This window comes from Brassica rapa, chromosome A01 (assembly GCF_000309985.2).
Source record: "Brassica rapa cultivar Chiifu-401-42 chromosome A01, CAAS_Brap_v3.01, whole genome shotgun sequence".
Classification (NCBI taxonomy): Eukaryota; Viridiplantae; Streptophyta; class Magnoliopsida; order Brassicales; family Brassicaceae; genus Brassica; species Brassica rapa.
In genome coordinates, this window is record NC_024795.2 from 1448444 (window position 1) to 1466531 (window position 18088).

Below are 18088 nucleotides of genomic sequence, written 5' to 3' on the forward strand. Positions count from 1 at the left end.
TTTAAATTTATTTATATTATAGAAAAGAAATATGTTTAAGATAATCTATATATTTTGCATATAATACATTATAAATTTATCTTTTATCATAGAAAATAAATATGTTTAACATAATTTATATTTATATGTTGTGTTTAAAAAATATAATTCTAACATCTATCAATTTAGTATTTTACGAAATTTATAAGCAAAAACATTGTTTTGTTAAAATAATATAGCCCTATTATTTTAGAAACTTTTATACATAGTAGCATCTATCATATTATTTTAGTAAATTTTATTGATATATAATAATTTGGATGGTATGATATTAAATTTTCTTCTTTTTTTAATTATATTTTAAAATATTAGATTGCTTTAATTTTTACAACATATGTAGTTTGTTTTTCGTGGTGTATTTCAAAAAGTTATTCTTGATTATCTATGATTTTATCTTTTTTAAAAATTTAAAATACTATCATTTTGAGTTTGAATATTTATTTTCAAAACTTTTTATTTTGTCAAGAAAACTTTAAAAAATTATACAACTATTTTTGAGTGAATTTTGATTTTTTTGTTACTACATTAATATATTATTTTATAAAAAATATTTGAATTTTAGGTAATATTTTCTAAATTTTTCTCAACATATTTTGTTATAACTAAAATAAAAAAAAATAAATTTATGATTAAAATTTGATTTTTCATTAATATTTGAAATGAATTACTAAAATTTCAAAGTTTAATAATAACATGTTTTTTAAATAGTATATGAACTAAAGGTTATTATACTATTATATTTTTGTATATAAACAGTTTTAAACAAAATATTGTTGAGAGTTTCAAAAAAAAAAGATAACATATAGTTATAGATATAAAAGTTTAATATATGTTAAGAAATTTATTTTAATAAAGGATTATATAGTTTACGAATTTAACCAATTTTAATGATGAGTGATAATTTATTTAAATAAAATTTTTAAAATTTGTTAATTTACCTAATTAATATAATCTTTTAATATTTAGCGCATATGGCAGTTCTATTTTATATAATACATAATATAATTATAAATTTATTAAAATCGTATATAATTTTATTTTATTGTTTTTAATAAAATCTTAGTTAACACTGATTTATGATAATATTTATATTACTAATTATGAAATTAATTAATGTGTTATTTTATAAAAATATTTAAATTTTTAAGTAAGATTTTGTTAGATTTGTTCTCAGCAGATTTTGTTATAGTTAAAAAAATTATAGTTGATTTATTATTTATGTAAATAATCAAATATGTCATATTAATTAATTTTTTAAGTGGTCCTGCTATGACTTTTGTTAATAGTAGATGAAAATATGAACCTAAATTAATAGATTAGATGTTGAAATGAATATAATCTATAATATATGGTTCAAATTATTATGTTCTTAATGCTAGTGAAAGTAAGTGTTCAAAACTTGCAGGTGTAATGTATGTTTAGATTTCGGGTTGTCTGGTTAGTATTATGAAGAAGGACAATATGTGAATGAACTTGAATTTGTTGTTATGCAATTATTGATATGAACTAAAGCAAATACAGAAGAAATTGTTGTGATTCACGTAAAGAAATGAAGTAAACATGTTTGTCTAAGCAAAGTCTGTACGTAAGATATATTCTTATAATAATAGATAACCGGTCCAGTATTAATTTAATCGACAGTCAGAACATTGGTTTGGTTCTATTACCCGATGGTGGTATGATTTAAATATTGCATCGGTTAATTCATTAAGCAGCGTATAACTAATATTACATGTAACTTTCTAGTAAAGGTCCGAAAATTTAAAAAAACGACTTCCACCAGTAGATTTATAGTAGGACTCTATTTTAATAGAGTAGATATTAGGATAGTAGACGTGTCAGTGTATTCACAAGTCTTCCCCATTTTCAGTCATTAGTCAAAAAAAGCATGTATAGCCTTATCTCCTTTACCCGCAAGTAAGGATGACTCCCTCTCATTCAATTCAAATGAGCAGAGGAATTTAGAAGTTCAGTGACCAAAAATATCCAAAGTTACAGACTTACGGTATTAGAACGACAAGTTAAAAACACAGACCAGTTTAGGTTTTAGTTGTGAAATATAAGTTCGACATATACTAGTTCATCGTACTTCTTTTTTACTTGAGGGTTCAGTTATGTACACTCAGTTCCTGCTAGCTAATACTCCTGTCATTTGTTTTTTTATTGGGAATAAAAACTAAAGTGATGAAAAGGAAAGGTGGAAAAGAGGAATATTTTGAAGTGAAACGATAAACGTAACACTCAACTTATAAACACTAGAAACGCATGACAAGCCCAAATATTATCCACCTTTCAGTTTCACTCAATGGAATCTTATGCCTTATCTCTTTTTTTTTCTCTCGAAATGTTTATTATACTAACACCCAAGAGGCAAAAAAGTGAAGATAAAATTCGGCAAAAACTTTTTGATCATTTAACTTTGCTTTTTAATTTTGTTGTGTTCTACAAATAGCTCAAGGCTATCCAACTTTTTCTCTCTTTTTGTTCGTATTTTCTTGTCTAAGACCGAACGTATTCTTATTCTTTGATAAACATCCTCAATTACAAATGAGAACACTGAAAAAGTAGATAAAACAATTTTTTTTCTTTGATTTTTTTTAGCTTCAAATACAGTCCTCGCACTTGAGTTATACTATTTTGTTGACAAATGAGAACACTGAAACTTTGCTTTCACGAATATTTTCTTTTTAGATGGAGATGATTTCCCGAATATATAAATCCAATCAGCTAATAAACCAAGAAGAATCAAAGAAAGTTTAGAGAGGTTGGTCCGAGGTTTAAAGAATCATTATATTTTTTCTTATGAAGTATATATAAATAATAGATGTAACATATCATTATAGATACTTTCCTCCTAACTTGCTTTTGCCCTCATAGTAAAAAAGTGATATATTTCAAAGATTCACTTCTTCATCTCTCAAGTGACTTAATCTTCCCTAACCTTTTTACCTACTTCTTTTCACTGTTCACATGATATATGTCCCTTTTAATTCACTGTTCATCTTCACCTTTTATCAGCCTCATCATGGCAATCCTATACCCTTATATAGTTATATACATAGATTCAAATCCATTGTGCTAAGAATAAATTTTGATATTTAGGGAAAAACGGAAGACCGAAAGAGTGGGAAGTGAATAAAAATGACTTTCCAGAAGTAGTCATCTTTAAATCATAGAGAGAGAAGATAACTATGTTGAGGTATGATTGTTAATATGCAACTTTTTACGGGTATGTTCGAATCTATGAAGATACATTTTAAGGTCTTAAGTGGGTTAGGGTATATCGTGTGTGGTACTTTTCTTTTGTCATAGAATCTCTTAATCATTTGTACTCGAAGCAACCCCCAATTTCATCCGGATCAGGGGTTAAACAGAAAGAAAAAGAGGTGAGGCCAACCTAAAGATACACTAGTTTCAAAAATAAACAATAGAAAATAAGAAAGACATGCTTCAATAATATACGCCCATTTCCAGCTCAATAAGTTTGGTATGGGCCGGATGTTCTTATAACATTTGAGAGATCAATGATGAACAAAGCTTTGCTTCATTCATTAGTTCACATGTATAATAACCCATACGATAACACAAATAAAAGAAAGAAAGACCATGTCTCGTGAAGATTACAAACCGACAAACCAACCACGTTCATAGAAGTTGCATTAAATACAAAAGGGCCTATTATTACTACACCAATTTTCTCTCTAGACAAAACCATGTTCATAGCAAGCTCACGATGTCATGTCTCTCCACTTAGCATCAAAAACTACCACATCACATCTCTATCCACACACATATAATTGCATTTCTCTACGTGTGAGTGTCTTCTTTTTAAGTTTCAAACTAAACTAAAAAAAAAAAGTGGTAAGAGCTAAAAAAAACCCTCACAATATACAAGTGGCCTAGTTCAGTTATGGTTCGGGACGGGCTCCGCGGTTCAGTCCTAACAAGGGAAAGCAAGAACAGATGCATGGAGAGACATGAACCAAACAATACTGTGCACACTGATCCATGTCAACAGAAGAATGAAAGAATAAAAGAATGAATAGTGAAACATATACAGTACTTGGAAGTTGCAATGCCCCTCTCTCTCTCTCTTTGCATTTTCGTGTGAAAATAGCTGGATTATCTGCTTGGGCTGTCAACAGCATTACCTGAAAAATAGGGAAAAACAAATCAGGTGTTTTGCTATTATTTGTTGCTTTGTTCCTTTCATGTGGCAATACCACAATGTGATTACGATCCAAGACCGAAGAAAGATATTGTGGTTTTTTTTTTGAAATCAAATATTGTGGTTTCTAAATGATGAAGAAAGGCTGTGCTCATTCATTGGTTCACATGTGACCTGGATAATGACATGGTAATAACTCACATGAAAGAAAGAAAGACAATGTCTCGTGACGATTACACATCGACAAAAAAAAAAATATGGACTGGCACACAAAGATGGTTTGATTCTGTCTTGGACCGGCTCTACAGTTCAGTCATAACTCATAACCATGAAAAGCAAGAACAGATAATGTGGTGAGACATGAATGAAACAATGATGCGCACAATAACACATGTGAACACTAGTAAAGAAACATAACATACAAAACAAAGAATGAATAATGAAACAAAGCTTCCTCTCTCTCTCCCTCTTTGCATATTGTCTTGTGAAGCTAGCTGGATCTGTCTGCCACTTGTCAAATAGTATTAACAGAATTACCTGAAAAAAAGAGAGGGAAAAAATAAATCATTTTTTTTTAATTTGTACACAGAGAGTGAATCTATGTGAAGTGTTGTTACCTGAAAACTGGTCAGCAGTGTTTTAAACAATCTCCATGTTGCTTTGTTTTTTCTTGTTGGACTTGGAGAAGAAACACATCTGCACCCAGCTCTTCTTCGGCTTAACCACTAGAGACTTCGCGTTCCTCTGCTCCACAAGATCATTCAAGTACTGAACAACAGCCTGAGGACCCTTCTCAGCTACCTCCCTCGGAGGAACTTGCAACGGATTCTCCTGAGCACGAAACACACGCAGCTTCGTAAGCATCCTAAACGACTCCGGAAGCACACGGATCTGGTTGTTGCTAATATCAAGCTCCTCGAGCATCTCAAGGTTCCCTATCGACCTCGGCAGCGACACCATATCAGCGAAGTTGTTCCCGACATTCAGCTTCACAAGCGCCGTGGCGAAACACAAGCTCTCGGGAACAGACTCGAGCTCGTTGAAACTCACGTCCAGCTCTTTGAGGCTAGACAAAGAAGACATCGTCGTAGGTAACTGCCTGATGTTGTTGTAACGTACAGACAAGATCTCTAGCGTAGTGATCTTCCCGATCGCTTCGGGGAGAGCCTTGAGCTTGTTGTAATCCGCGCGGAGCTCGGTAAGAGAAGAGCATCCACCGATGGAGTAAGGTATCTCCTCGATATCGTTCGTCTCGACGTCGAGCTTCTTTAGGTTGGCTAGTGAGCCGATGGACTCGGGGAGGACCGGGAGGTTGTTGCAGCTCAAGTTTAGCTCCTCGAGCTGCAACAACCTGCTGAAAGAAGAAGGGAGAGACGATAGCTGGTTGCCGCTGAGGTTGAGGCTAACCAGGTTGATCAGCTCTCCGATTGACTCGGGGAGGTGAGTGATTCTGTTGGAACGCAGATCGAGGTTTGTTAAGGAAGAGAGTCCTCCTATGGTGTTTGGTAATACCACGATGTGGTTTTCAGACAAGTCGAGGGAGGTTAGAGTTGATAACTTGCCGATAGAATCTGGAAGCCACTCGACTTGTTCGGATAGTTTGTTTTGTAGGTTCAGCTCTTTGGTAGCTTTCTTGGATGATACTTCAATTAAACTAGCAAGCTTTATCAAACTCAGCTTATCTCCATCATTGCCGCCTAGACATAACACAAAATGATTCAAACCACAGTTACTAAAACATATGGTTCTACAAATTGGTCCTATCCATAAAGATTTTCTTAAAATCCGACTCAAATTAGTTTAAACCATTCTTTAAATCGATTTAATTAATCTAAATCTGCTAAATTAATCAATAAAATTCAAAAATCTATCTAATTTTCTCCATCATTGCCTAGACATAAACAAAACAATTCAAATTACAGTTACTAAAACATATGGTTCTAGAAACTGGCAACTTGGTCCTGTCCATAAAGATTTTCTTAAAATCCTATTCAAATTGGTTTAAACCGTTTAATTTGTCTAAATTTTATAAATTAATCAATAATATCACTACAAATCCACAAATTTATCCAAAATTTTTGCCTTCTATATCTAATTTTGATAATTTATCACAATAGTTTTATAATTAAACTAAAAACTAAAATAAATTAATAATTTGTTAACCTCTAACGTCCTGAATAACCATTTCTAAAACATAACTCGTGTTGCTCAATCTATAGTTCACACACTTTCCATATCTAGAAAAATTCAAAGTTTGACTAACCAATCTACAGAGATTAACTTAACCAGAGTTAAAGAGAGGAAGATTAGTTTAACTCACCGGCGAATTTTCCGGCGGTAAGTGTTGAATCCACAACCTGTGGCGCTCGAGGAGCTACGAAACCATCATCGTACAGAGAAGGCTTCGCTTTACTCACGAAGCTATCGTCTCTCGAAACCATCTCCTTGGGCCGAGCAGGCGTCTTCTCGTTCAAATACAAGCTCGACGGCGGCGTCGTCGGAACTCGCGGAGGCCGAGACGGAGGAGCAGAGCCGTTAGAAGAAGAAATGCAATCGGAAGCTCTTTGAATAAAATCGTCGAAGAGAGAGTGAACGGTTTCCAGATCGAGAAGCTTAACGGCTTCTCTTATCTGTTCTTTGCTTTTAAACTGGACGAGACCTTTCTTCATCTCTTGCAGTATCGCGAACAGCTCGCCGGGAACGTCGGAGGGTTTCCTCTGGCTGGCAATGGCTTCTCGCCACGCTTGGTCTTCCTTCTCCACGTTCTGGATAAGAGAGGTAGCGGCTTCGACCTCGTCGAGACCTGGTCTCGGCGGTAGAGATCTGTGGAGTCTCATGATTTCTTCGACCACTTGCTCCGTCGTGTCCAGACGCTTATCCAGCTGCAACGGATTCATTATTATTATCTCCAATGTTTTTGTGAGAGGAAAGGAGAAAGAGAAAGAAAGAGAGAGAGAGAGAGAGTTTATGTAGAAACACAGAGGAGGAGGTTCTTGTTTCGACTCATAAAGACAGCTGTTTCCATCACTCTTTATGTCTTTTTTTTTTTTCTTCTCTTTGTTCTAGTTCCTTCCTTTCCTCAGTCCATCTTCTTCTGTTTATAATTGTTACCAAGGAAGTATAATTTTTTCCTAAATGTTTACTTGATTAACAAAATCATTAGAGGATATTTTTCTTATGTGTTTTTAAATAAATGCGACGGGAATAACGTGAACCGTGGGATGGTGACTTATTGCTTATCTGGTGGATTTTGTATATATCACGTTATTCCCATTTTCTCCCTATATACACACAATTTCATCTCGTATTCTCCACGTATTTTGTATTGGAAAGTATCAAACTCATTTCGAAAAAGAGCATTATCTGCACTAGATTCTGCGGAGATCAATGCTTGTTTCCATTTTTCATGTCTCCAAAGAGAGTAATTCTTCATTACCGTTAGATATTACTCCACTAAAGCATATGACTGACTACTTGGAAGTTGGGAATGATATGGGGATCATCAAAGATAACTAAATAGGCCCATTCTGTCCGTATGAAGGATAAGCATTAAATAACTCAATGTACTCCATTATTGCTCTTCTTTTTGTAAGTACTATACAGAGTCTTGTTTATTTTGTAAGAATACATGATTAACTAAACTAAATTATTTTCTAAACATGTGAACTAAAAAATTATTTATATATACTATAGAAAAATAAATAAATTAACATGAACGAACAGAAAATTAAAAGAAATTGCGAAGAAATAAAACAACAATGAACCAGGGGAGAGAGAGAGAGAGAGAAAGAGAAAGAGAAAGCGTGTAAGGTAGCCACGGCGTCCGGTGGCGCGTCCGAGCGCGTACCGGCGCCGTTGGCTCTTTACCCTGTCATTCCGTTCAAGTCATCGTCTGGTTGTTCCGATCTGTCAGGTATCTCCGACATGCGCGCGGATCTGGGGTAGGGTTTCGTTCCGGGAAGAGATCGGCTCGCGGCGACTTTTCTTCTTCTGGATTCGCGGTGAGGAGGTACGTCTGGTAGATCTTCGTTTCAGCGTCGTTTTGGTCACGGGATGTAGAGGCTCCCATAGCTCTTGCATCGCCGCTCAAGTTCCCGGGTTGTGGAGGCTTCGTCAGCTCTGCAGCGCCGCTTAAGCTCCCGGAACGTGGAGGCTCCGACAGTTCCATTGTTGCCGGCTAACGGTCCCTTAGTTCCTTTCTAGGGTCTAGTTTTTATTTTCTGTGTTTGTCACTAGTTATGTGTTGTTGGCTCTGGTTTTGTTGGCTGAGCCCTCGTCGGAGGACGATGGATGCTCTCTGGTGGAAGATCGTTTGTTTGAGCGAAGCCCCCTACTTTTTGGCCCTGTATTGAACTGTGGCGGATGAGATCTCGGCCACGATTGATTCTCTCCGAGATTAGGCTTAATTGGGAGGATAGGCGGTCGTGGTGAAGATGGTGTGGAGTCGAAGTGCTCCGGGGTGGTTTCGGTGTACCGGTGGGTGGTTCTCCGGTGATAGTCGAGGCAGAAGTGATGCGGCGGTTCGCGATGGAACGCGGCCGACATCATTTTGCTCTCTTGGGCCTAGGGCCGTTCTTGGGCTTGCGGTTTGTTAGTGGTTTGTTAGTGGGCCGTATTTGATGTGGGCCTTGTAATTGTGATGGGCTTTGGGCCTTTATTAAATAAACTTTGTCGGAAAAAAAAAAAAATAAAACAACAATGAACCAAAAATAAAGGTAAATGTAAAAGCCGAGAGGCGAAAGAAAAGAACGCCATGTGTGAGGTGGGACACGTGTCGGTGGTAGGGTCGCTGATGTGTTGTCCTTTAACCTGGATCCAGCTGTCACGTTCACAGTCCCCACTTAGAGCGAATACGCATATGCAGTTGCATATACGAGACTGGTGATTGTATGATGATCCTCGTTATCTGCTAAACTATTTGGAATTATGTCTAAATCTATTTTAATATTAAGAAACGCACAATTATTTAGGGAATAAGCCCATAGATTACCTGTATGAAACTACTTGTAAGCAATTAGTTTAGTGTGGCAAGCCTCAAGCAGTTAGGATATATATAAAGAATTCTACATTCAGATAGCAGAACTTTCTTTATATGCGAGAATGTGTTTTAGTATTGCAAGTTGTGTTATATTTTAATACGAAGAAAAGAACGTTGTGTTACATTTCCTGGTAATGTCAGAATTTATAGCATAGTAAAGCGTTGCGGTTAAACTATGCGAACATGATGAAATCTTGGTCGGAATTATAACAACGCTAAAGAACCTATACAGAACATATTGTTTTATTTGTTTCACAAACTAACAAATGATACTACAAGAAACCCTCCTAGAAAGGAAACACTTTTACAAAAACATAGAAACGTGAAGAAAATCTAACGGCCATAATCGACCCACGACCTTTTTTATCTTTTGCTTTTGTAAGTTGAAGATTCAGCTTTCAGCCAATGCTAAGGAAATTATTAAGATATTACTCGATTCAATATTCTTTTTTTTCTTTCAAACTAGCTGTCTCTCTGTTCGTTCTTTTAAAAATTATATATTGCAAAACTACTACTAAAACGTTGATTGAAATATATATCTCTATAATATTATTTGAGAAGTCAGTTTCCTATGTGTCGCGCTCACATTAACTCTCACAGTAGTTGATTACAATGATACCCTTAATGAATTGATTAATTATAATTATAATTGTCATTATTGATATTTTTTTATAATATTTTCAATTTCCTTATTTTAAGTATTTTTCCTTTTTCTTATTTTTATTTTATTTTTCAATCTTAGTATTTTTTATTTATTTTCAAAATGAAATATATAATAAAAACGAAATATTCAAAAAGTAAATAAAAAATTATTTACAAAAAAAGAAAGAACATATTTTAGGAAAATTTATACTATATATAATGTGATCTTATAAAAAAAGGAAAGTTCACGAAAAAACAATCTTGATATTAATGTGAAATAAACATCTCTTTTACCAATAATAAATTATTTTAATTTTATCAATAAATTTTCCTAAATTATTAAAAAAGTAATCTAAATAACATAAACTAAGATATCTTTGATGAACTAAAATATTTTATAAATGCTATAATTGATATTTTTCTTCATTTTTGCATAATTGTTTTTGTGTATTTTTACTTTTCACTTGCAGTTTTTTTTTACCAAAATACATTATAAATACAAATATACAAACCTAATGTACCACTAAAGTTTCTGTAAGGCTTAATATTTTTTTCCTTTTTATTGAAAAGTTTAATACATTTATACAACCTAATATACATATTAATAAGAATACATAAACCAATATGAACTCTTATGGTTAAAATTATGTAGAAGAATTTTTAATTTATCTTTTATACATTTAATGTATACAGTTATTTAAAATTTACGAAAAAACTACTTTGTAGATATCTATTTGTTCATGAGGTTTTAAAATTTTATTAAAGTATAGTTACATATTTATGATGAAGAACTGAAATACTGTAATAAATAAAATCCATCAAATTTTGTTAAACTAAAATAAAAAATAGTTGTACATAGATTTGAAGAAATATATGTAACTCAATATAACCTAAAAAGTACGTAACTTAAACAATCCAAAATTTTATACCCAAAATCATTAAACAAATTTTATCTATTTAGAACAAAAAAAATAGTCAAATTACGTTATAATATATCCAAATAATAATCAAATCGATTAGATATATTTAATGAAAATAACAAAATATTAATCAAAAATCATACATATAAATTACAAAATAATTAAAATAAAAACATAAACATTAATTAATTTATAATATATTTATTTTTAAATATTTTTATCCGTGCATGCGCACGGGAAAGTCACCTAGTTTAATGTTATACTTGAAAAGATGCTTGAATTCTGTTTAAGAAGTTCATCTTTGATTTTTATTCGTATACTTTGTATTGAAAAAGTCAAAACACAAAATCAAAAAGATAAACGGCCGACACAAGAAGATAAACTGCCGAAGATTTTGTTTGTTTCTGAAAGCTATAAAGTAGAGAGATTTAATTCAACTATTCGAGTCATAGTTTTAAAATCTTCGGCTATATAATAGTTGACAAAAAAAAAAAAATGTTTGATGTAAGCATTTAATATTTTTTACATTTATCGTCACTTTCATCTCACAATGATAAAGTTTGACGAATCTTTTTATATCCTCTTCTGAATAAACTTCGTAGGAGATTCTCTTTTGGTGGTCGCACACATTGCTTTACTTTAGAGTAACGACGTCATCTGTTCTAAACACCCTTCACACTTCACATCTCTCTCTGACATCACATAAAAATTTCAAAGCATCACCTCCTCTTGTGCTGTGCCCATAAATTCAAAAGCTTCTCGAAGCTGTGATGCGTACCTTCGACTGGCTCGGCTTCATGATCAGACAGGTCTATTGTCTCAATAGATTTCTAGAAACACATTTTTTTGTATTATAAGACGAACGCAATATATGAATTTGCATTAATAAGTAGTGTTCTACAAATAATTTTTCACTGAAGATATATGAACGTAAATGCATCATCTGCGAAGAAAATCTAGAGGACTATGATTACCAAACCATAAATGAAAACATCGATTGCTCTTTCTTTCTTTCTTTCTTTATTGACTTCTAATGAAATTCAAAAACACCATAAGAGACAAATTTAGAACGAGAGAGAAACAAATAAAACACAGATAAATAAGATAAGGGAGTATACAAAAGCTTGTGAAATTGGTTCAAGTGACAACACAAAGACAAATCCTTCAAAGACAGCATCATCTTAAGACCTTCCTTTGGACCCAAGCTTCAAAGGAAAGCATCCTTCTCGAGCAGCTTCACCACCTCGAGCTGGTTGTTGAGCTTGGCCACATCGATGGGCGTCTTCTCGTCTAGGTTTTGCAGAGTCCTGCAACCACACACACACACACACACATAAATCGTCATATAACTAAAGTCTTTCAATGAAGTCGTTTTTCTATAAGTGTTGTGTTGTAAGGCTTACACTGCTGCACCATTCTCCAGGAGAAGGCTAACACACTCTTTCCTCCCGTATCCAGCAGCGTAATGCAGAGGTGTGTTCTTGTTCTTGTCAACCGCGTTAACACTTGCTCCAGCATCGATAAGAACTTGAGCACATTTCAACTGTGGCAAAGGGATCAATAGGTTCAATCTCGATTCAAATCCATAGTCAAGCATAGAAGTAATCGAATGACTTGCATACCTCGCCGTATCCACAAGCAAAATGCAACGCTGTCCTTCCTTCAGAGTCTTCTTCATCTTTGTTACCACCAGCTTCCAAAGCGGTTTTCAACCCCTAAATGAATTAAAAACGTTAATGAACAATAGACTTTAATCCTCAAGCAACACATTAGTGATAAATTCCCAAATGGTCAAGCATACGAACGTTTAGGAAGCAGACTAACCTCAACATCACCAAGACTAGCAGTTTGATGAACAATAGACTCTTCCTCTTCTTCACCTTCTTCTTCAGCTACCTCGGGTTCAACAGAAGCAGCCTGGTCTGGCAAGCCCCCAACAGGCATACCCATTGCTTCACCAAGCTTTTTCAGCACATCTTTATCATTCCAGTACCTAATTCAAAAAAAAAAAAAAATTCATCCACAATAAGCAAAAACAAGCTTTACAATTTTTGTAAGAACCAAACAGTTTTGGTATCACTGACTTCATCATGGCAGAAGGACCACCAGCATCAATCTCATCAAGTATAGGCTTCAACTCCGGATCTTCTTTCATCCTCGCCATACGCTCAGTAAAGTGCTCCGCTGTTTCAGGGTTTGAGAAAGCATCCAAAAAGGGAGACATTTGTGGATCCTGGAAGCAAATAAAAAAAAAGATTAATTCAAAACTCATGCCTCAAAATAACCAAAGTAAAGTTCATATTGTTATTCACCTTCACTAAGGCGTTACCAAGTCGCTCAGCCATGGTCTGAAACTCTGGGTTATGCATAACCTGCTGCATCGTGCTCACATACTGCTGTGGATCAATGTTAGGGAAGCCTGCTGCTCCTCCTCCCTCAGCTGCGTTTGGGATGGAGCTCTGAAGCTGCTCAGCTAATTTGTTAAAGGCAGGATCTTTAGCTATCTGCTCAGCCAATTCTCTGATGCTTGGATCCTGTAAACAAAAAAACACATCAGTAGAAAGCTCCAAAGAAGATAAAACTAGGAGAGAAAGAAAGGGCACTTACGTTGAGGATACTAGCCATGTTAGAGAAATCAAAAGCATTGAAATTCATAGCAGGGTTAGCTGCTGAAGGTGAGCTCCCTGAGGCTCCTCCTGATTCCGGTTTAGGACTCTTTGTTTCGGTTTTCTCATCTACAGTTAAAAAGAGAGACACTTTTCTCTTAAAACTAGAAGATAAGCAATAATACTAACAAAAACAACCACCAAATCTGACTAGAGATTAATACAACTCGAGATCAAATATTACCTGAAGGTGGCGGCGGATTTTTATCTGGATTTGAAGCCATTAAATCAAACTTTAAACCCTATAACATATAAAGACAATAGATTTAGATTAGAGACAAGGCATGCAATATATAAATAGTTGGAGAAGAAGATGAAGAGACGGAGGCAAGACCAATCAAAGAGACACGAGTAAAAACCAGAAGAAGAAGAAGAGATTAACCCGAGAAGACAACGTTGTGGTGGCAAGAAGAAAACTACAGATAATCAATTTTTTTTTCTTTTTAAATAAAATAATATTTTATACTGTCAGCTGTAATGGATTGGATTGGGAAGAAGACGAGACACAACAGCCACTGGTTTTTATTGAAACATGAACCTAAATGATTTTTTTCTTATTTAAATAAAATATAACGTAGGCCCAAATGGTGTATTCTACTTGGGCCCAGCCTTCTTCACAACCACGGGTATCGAGTTGTAAAATTCAATTAAACCGATACGAACCGGAATTAATAAGCTGACTTGTATGGAGGAGGCTGAGCCACGTCAGATTGATGATCCGTTAAGATCCGTTAATGGTGTCACTTCTCGGAAGCAGTCCCGTTCATGGCAGCAGCCACGCCTGCACTCTGTGCTGCTCTCCGATCTCCCTTCTCTTCCCGGAGATTCTCTCCGATCCTCAAAACCAACGCTCCTTCGCACTTCTATCTCCTCCCTTCCCCCCGATCCGTCGCCACCGGCGGTAGAATTTTCCCGCGTTCTCCGGCGACGAAGCAGCAGGTTGTTGAGGATGACGCCGGATTCGATCAACCGCCGTCGCAGGAGCTCGCGATAGTCTCGGCGTGTTTAGTCGGAGTCCTCACCGGAATAAGCGTGGTTCTCTTCAACAACTGCGTCCACCTGCTCCGAGACTTCTCGTGGGACGGGATCCCCGATCGCGGAGCGTCGTGGCTCAGAGACGCGCCGATCGGATCCGTCTGGCTGCGCGTCATCCTCGTCCCGACTCTCGGCGGTTTGTTAGTCAGCGTCCTTAACAACCTCCGAGAAGCAGCTGAAGATTCCGATACCGCAGTACTGCTGCGTCCTTTCCTCAAGGCTGTTGCGGCGTGTGTGACGCTCGGCACCGGAAACTCGCTGGGGCCTGAAGGTCCCAGCGTTGAGATCGGAGCGTCGATCGCGAGAGGTGTTAACTCTGTGTTTAATAAGAGTCCTCAGACTGGGCTCTCGCTGCTTGCAGCTGGCTCAGCTTCTGGAATCTCTTCTGGTTTGTTCATGACGGATAATTATATACTTTATTTTATTTTATTTTATTTTATTTGATAAGCAGATAACTATATACTTTATTTTGCAGGGTTCAATGCGGCTGTTGCTGGATGCTTCTTTGCAGTTGAATCTGTTTTGTGGCCTTCGTCGAGTGATTCGTCTACTTCACTTCCAAACTCTACTTCGATGGTTATTCTTAGTGCTGTTATTGCTTCTGTTGTTTCTGAAATTGGTTTGGGATCTGAGCCTGCGTTTAAGGTTCCTGACTATGACTTCCGCTCTCCTGGAGGTACTGTACATCACCATTCTTATGCTTTCATCTAGGCATGGGACTTTTAACCGAACCGAACCAAAATTTCGGTTAGTTCGGTGAGAAGTTCGGTTTGATTCAGCAAGTTTATAAAAAAACTTCGGTTTTCGGTAATTGGTTAGTTCGGGTTTTCAAAAGAATTTTTTTTTTAAAACCAAATTTCGAACTGAACTATTAACCAAAATTTCGAACCGAAGTCACCGAAATTTCCCGAATTTAATCGACTTTACCTAAATTTTAACCGAAATATAATCAAAACCAGAAACTTTGGTTAGTTTTGGTAAAAAAATTAAAAACCGAACTACTCGAATACCAAACCAAACTTTTTTACGGTCCAATTCGGCTAGTTTTGGTAATCGGTTAGTTCGATTTTCCAAAAAAAAATGTAACCAAATTTCTAACCGAACTACCGAGTTACCAAAATTTCCAACCGAAGTAACCGAACTAACTAAAATTATCAAATTTAACCAAGTTTACCCAAATTTTAACCGAATCGAAACATCTTCGGTTAGTTTCTATAAAAAAAATTCCGAACTACCTGAATACAGAACCGAGCGGTTCGATTCAGTGAGATTTTAGTCGAACCAAACTCTTCGAATTACTCGAACTACCCAAACCTGCATGCCTACATCATTCTCCTTTTATGCAAGACAGAATGAGAACTGTTTTACTGATTTGCAGAACTTCCACTCTATCTTTTACTGGGCGCTCTCTGTGGCTTAGTCTCGTTGGCGTTATCTCGATGCACATCATCCATGACCTCTGCTGTTGACACTCTCAACAAGGACGCCGGGATACCAAAGTCTGTATTTCCTGTAATGGGTGGCTTAACCGTTGGTATCATAGCTTTAGTATACCCTGAAGTCTTATACTGGGGTTTTGAGAACGTTGATATTCTGTTGGAGTCTCGGCCCTTTGTGAAGGGACTTTCAGCTGATCTTTTACTTCAGCTGGTAGCGGTCAAGATAGCTGCAACCGCGTTGTGTCGAGCTTCTGGACTGGTGGGAGGATACTATGCTCCTTCTCTGTTTATCGGTGGGGCGGCAGGAATGGCCTATGGGAAGTTTATTGGCATTGCCTTGGCTCAGAACCCTGGGATTCATCTCTCTATCCTCGAAGTGGCTTCTCCACAAGCTTATGGTCTGGTACTGTTCTTACATGGTCAATGTTTTTTCAGAGTCTCTTGTTTTTTTTTTGCCTTGGCCTCATTGCTGATGATTCTGTTCGTCTGATTGTTTTGTTGTACAGGTTGGAATGGCTGCTACACTTGCGGGAGTTTGTCAAGTTCCTCTTACATCGGTACTACTGCTATTTGAACTTACACAGGACTATCGTATAGTGTTACCCCTACTGGGAGCTGTGGGCATGTCGTCATGGATTACATCTGGACAATCAAAGAGACAAGAAACAAGAGAGACAAAAGAAACTAGGAAAAGAAACAAACAAGAGGCTATACAGTCTCTGACTACATCTGATGATGGATCGTCAACGAATAACCTTTGTGAAGTTGAAAGTTCTCTTTGTGTAGATGATTCAAGCATCCAAGCTGAGGAGCTTCCAAGGAGTATCTTCGTTTCAGAAGCCATGCGAACAAGATTCGCCACAGTTATGATGAGCACTTCTCTGGAAGAAGCAGTAACTCGTATGCTGATAGAGAAACAATCCTGTGCGCTGATTGTTGATCCTGACAATATCTATCTCGGGCTACTTACACTTTCAGACATTCTGGAATTCAGCAAATCAAGAAAAGAAGGAAACAAAGAACCTAAGGTATGAATTAGAATAGTCACTTCTGAAATAACTGCATCTATCTTTATGTAACCTGATCAAATAATTGAACCACTGCTTTGGTTTAGGAGATTTTTGTAAGTGAAATATGTTCGATGAGCGGAGGATGTATGGTGCCGTGGACTGTGACACCTGATATGGATCTTCTTGCTGCCCAAACAATCATGAACAAGCATGAAATATCTCATGTTCCAGTCGTTTCAGGCGGCAGTGATTCTCGCAGAATACACCCTGTTGGGGTCCTAGATAAAGAATGTATCAATGTAACACGCAGGTACGCCTAACACCTATATTCCCTCAGTTTAATTTCTTCATGTGGAAGTTTTTCATAACTTCTCCCATTTCACCAAGTCTTCGAGACTTCCTATAACTTGAGCTGCCAAGTACTAACCACTGAGAGAAATTTTACTTGCAACTTTTTGAAAACAACAGTTTTGCAGCTTCTTGTTCTTCTTAGAACAGTCAACTATATCTAGAGTTAATACCAAAAGATGTTTGGCCTAGTAAACAAGTTTCCTTAATTCATTGAAATATTTGTTCTGTGTATTTCTTCTTTTGCCTTGTGTAGATGTTGCCACTGGAAATGGTACTGTTTTTTTTTTTTTCTAAACAATTTTCTCTCGTTTGATCTGGCAGAGCTCTAGCAACCAGAATGTTCCTCGACGGAGTCAATTCTCTGCAATCGTAAACCGGCTTGCTTTGTAGCGCTTTTCTTGAGCTGACCAGAATGATTTCAATCTTTTTCTTCTGCGAGGGTCGGAGCCATTTTTTGTTCCTTGTATGTATTAACAGATTTGGGGGGAGAATAGAGCTGGCTACTGCAGCATGGCTAGAAGTTTGTCCATCTGTTGGTTGAAGCTCCGAATGTCCCACTTAAGGTGCTGAGCAATCCAAGCAAGGAAGGGTACTCAGAGAATCTTCTACTATTGTACAGAATGTCATGTGATTGGTTACACTATTTTGTCTTATTATGTACAGATTGACACTGTACCTTTCTCAAATTTTGTATGTTTTGTAAATTGCTACTTGGCTTACATCACACTGAGAAAGGTTTTTACTAATTCATGTTATGACAATGACAACAATTTTTTTGTT

General features: G+C 36.1%; 3 protein-coding genes and 1 pseudogene across 6 annotated transcripts; 2 read left to right on the top strand and 2 right to left on the bottom strand.

Annotated features, from left to right (window-relative positions):
• Window positions 1-4414: 4414 nt before the first annotated feature.
• Window positions 4415-7333, bottom strand: LOC103827798 (plant intracellular Ras-group-related LRR protein 4). Of its 2 annotated transcripts, none has more exons than XM_018655618.2 (3): window positions 6540-7333; window positions 4825-5904; window positions 4415-4744 (listed from the first exon to the last, which is right to left on the bottom strand). In XM_018655618.2, exons 1-2 carry the CDS (start codon window positions 7102-7104, stop codon window positions 4847-4849), a joined length of 1623 nt encoding a protein of 540 aa, XP_018511134.2. In that variant the 5' UTR covers window positions 7105-7333; the 3' UTR covers window positions 4415-4744; window positions 4825-4846. The 2 variants fall into 2 exon arrangements, with proteins under 2 accessions (XP_018511134.2, XP_009101637.2); XM_009103389.3 differs by having other exon boundaries at window positions 6528-7330.
• Window positions 7334-11790: 4457 nt separating this feature from the next.
• LOC103827950 (ankyrin repeat domain-containing protein 2A) lies at window positions 11791-14035 on the bottom strand. Of its 2 annotated transcripts, none has more exons than XM_009103551.3 (9): window positions 13808-14005; window positions 13658-13715; window positions 13415-13542; window positions 13120-13341; window positions 12892-13040; window positions 12632-12800; window positions 12430-12522; window positions 12211-12350; window positions 11791-12114 (listed from the first exon to the last, which is right to left on the bottom strand). In XM_009103551.3, the coding sequence occupies exons 2-9, from the start codon at window positions 13695-13697 to the stop codon at window positions 12015-12017; spliced, it is 1041 nt and encodes a 346-aa protein (XP_009101799.1). In that variant the 5' UTR covers window positions 13698-13715; window positions 13808-14005; the 3' UTR covers window positions 11791-12014. The 2 variants fall into 2 exon arrangements, with proteins under 2 accessions (XP_009101799.1, XP_009101875.1); XM_009103627.3 differs by having other exon boundaries at window positions 11879-12114; window positions 13856-14035.
• Window positions 14036-14165: 130 nt separating this feature from the next.
• LOC103828107 (chloride channel protein CLC-e) lies at window positions 14166-18054 on the top strand. Of its 2 annotated transcripts, none has more exons than XM_009103804.3 (6): window positions 14166-14896; window positions 14984-15184; window positions 15887-16350; window positions 16454-16975; window positions 17065-17267; window positions 17630-18054. In XM_009103804.3, exons 1-6 carry the CDS (start codon window positions 14239-14241, stop codon window positions 17679-17681), a joined length of 2100 nt encoding a protein of 699 aa, XP_009102052.1. In that variant the 5' UTR covers window positions 14166-14238; the 3' UTR covers window positions 17682-18054. The 2 variants fall into 2 exon arrangements, with proteins under 2 accessions (XP_009102052.1, XP_009101983.1); XM_009103735.3 differs by having other exon boundaries at window positions 14175-14896; window positions 17062-17267.
• Window positions 17682-18063, top strand: LOC117132132 (annotated as a pseudogene).
• The last annotated feature ends 25 nt before the right edge of the window (window positions 18064-18088 follow it).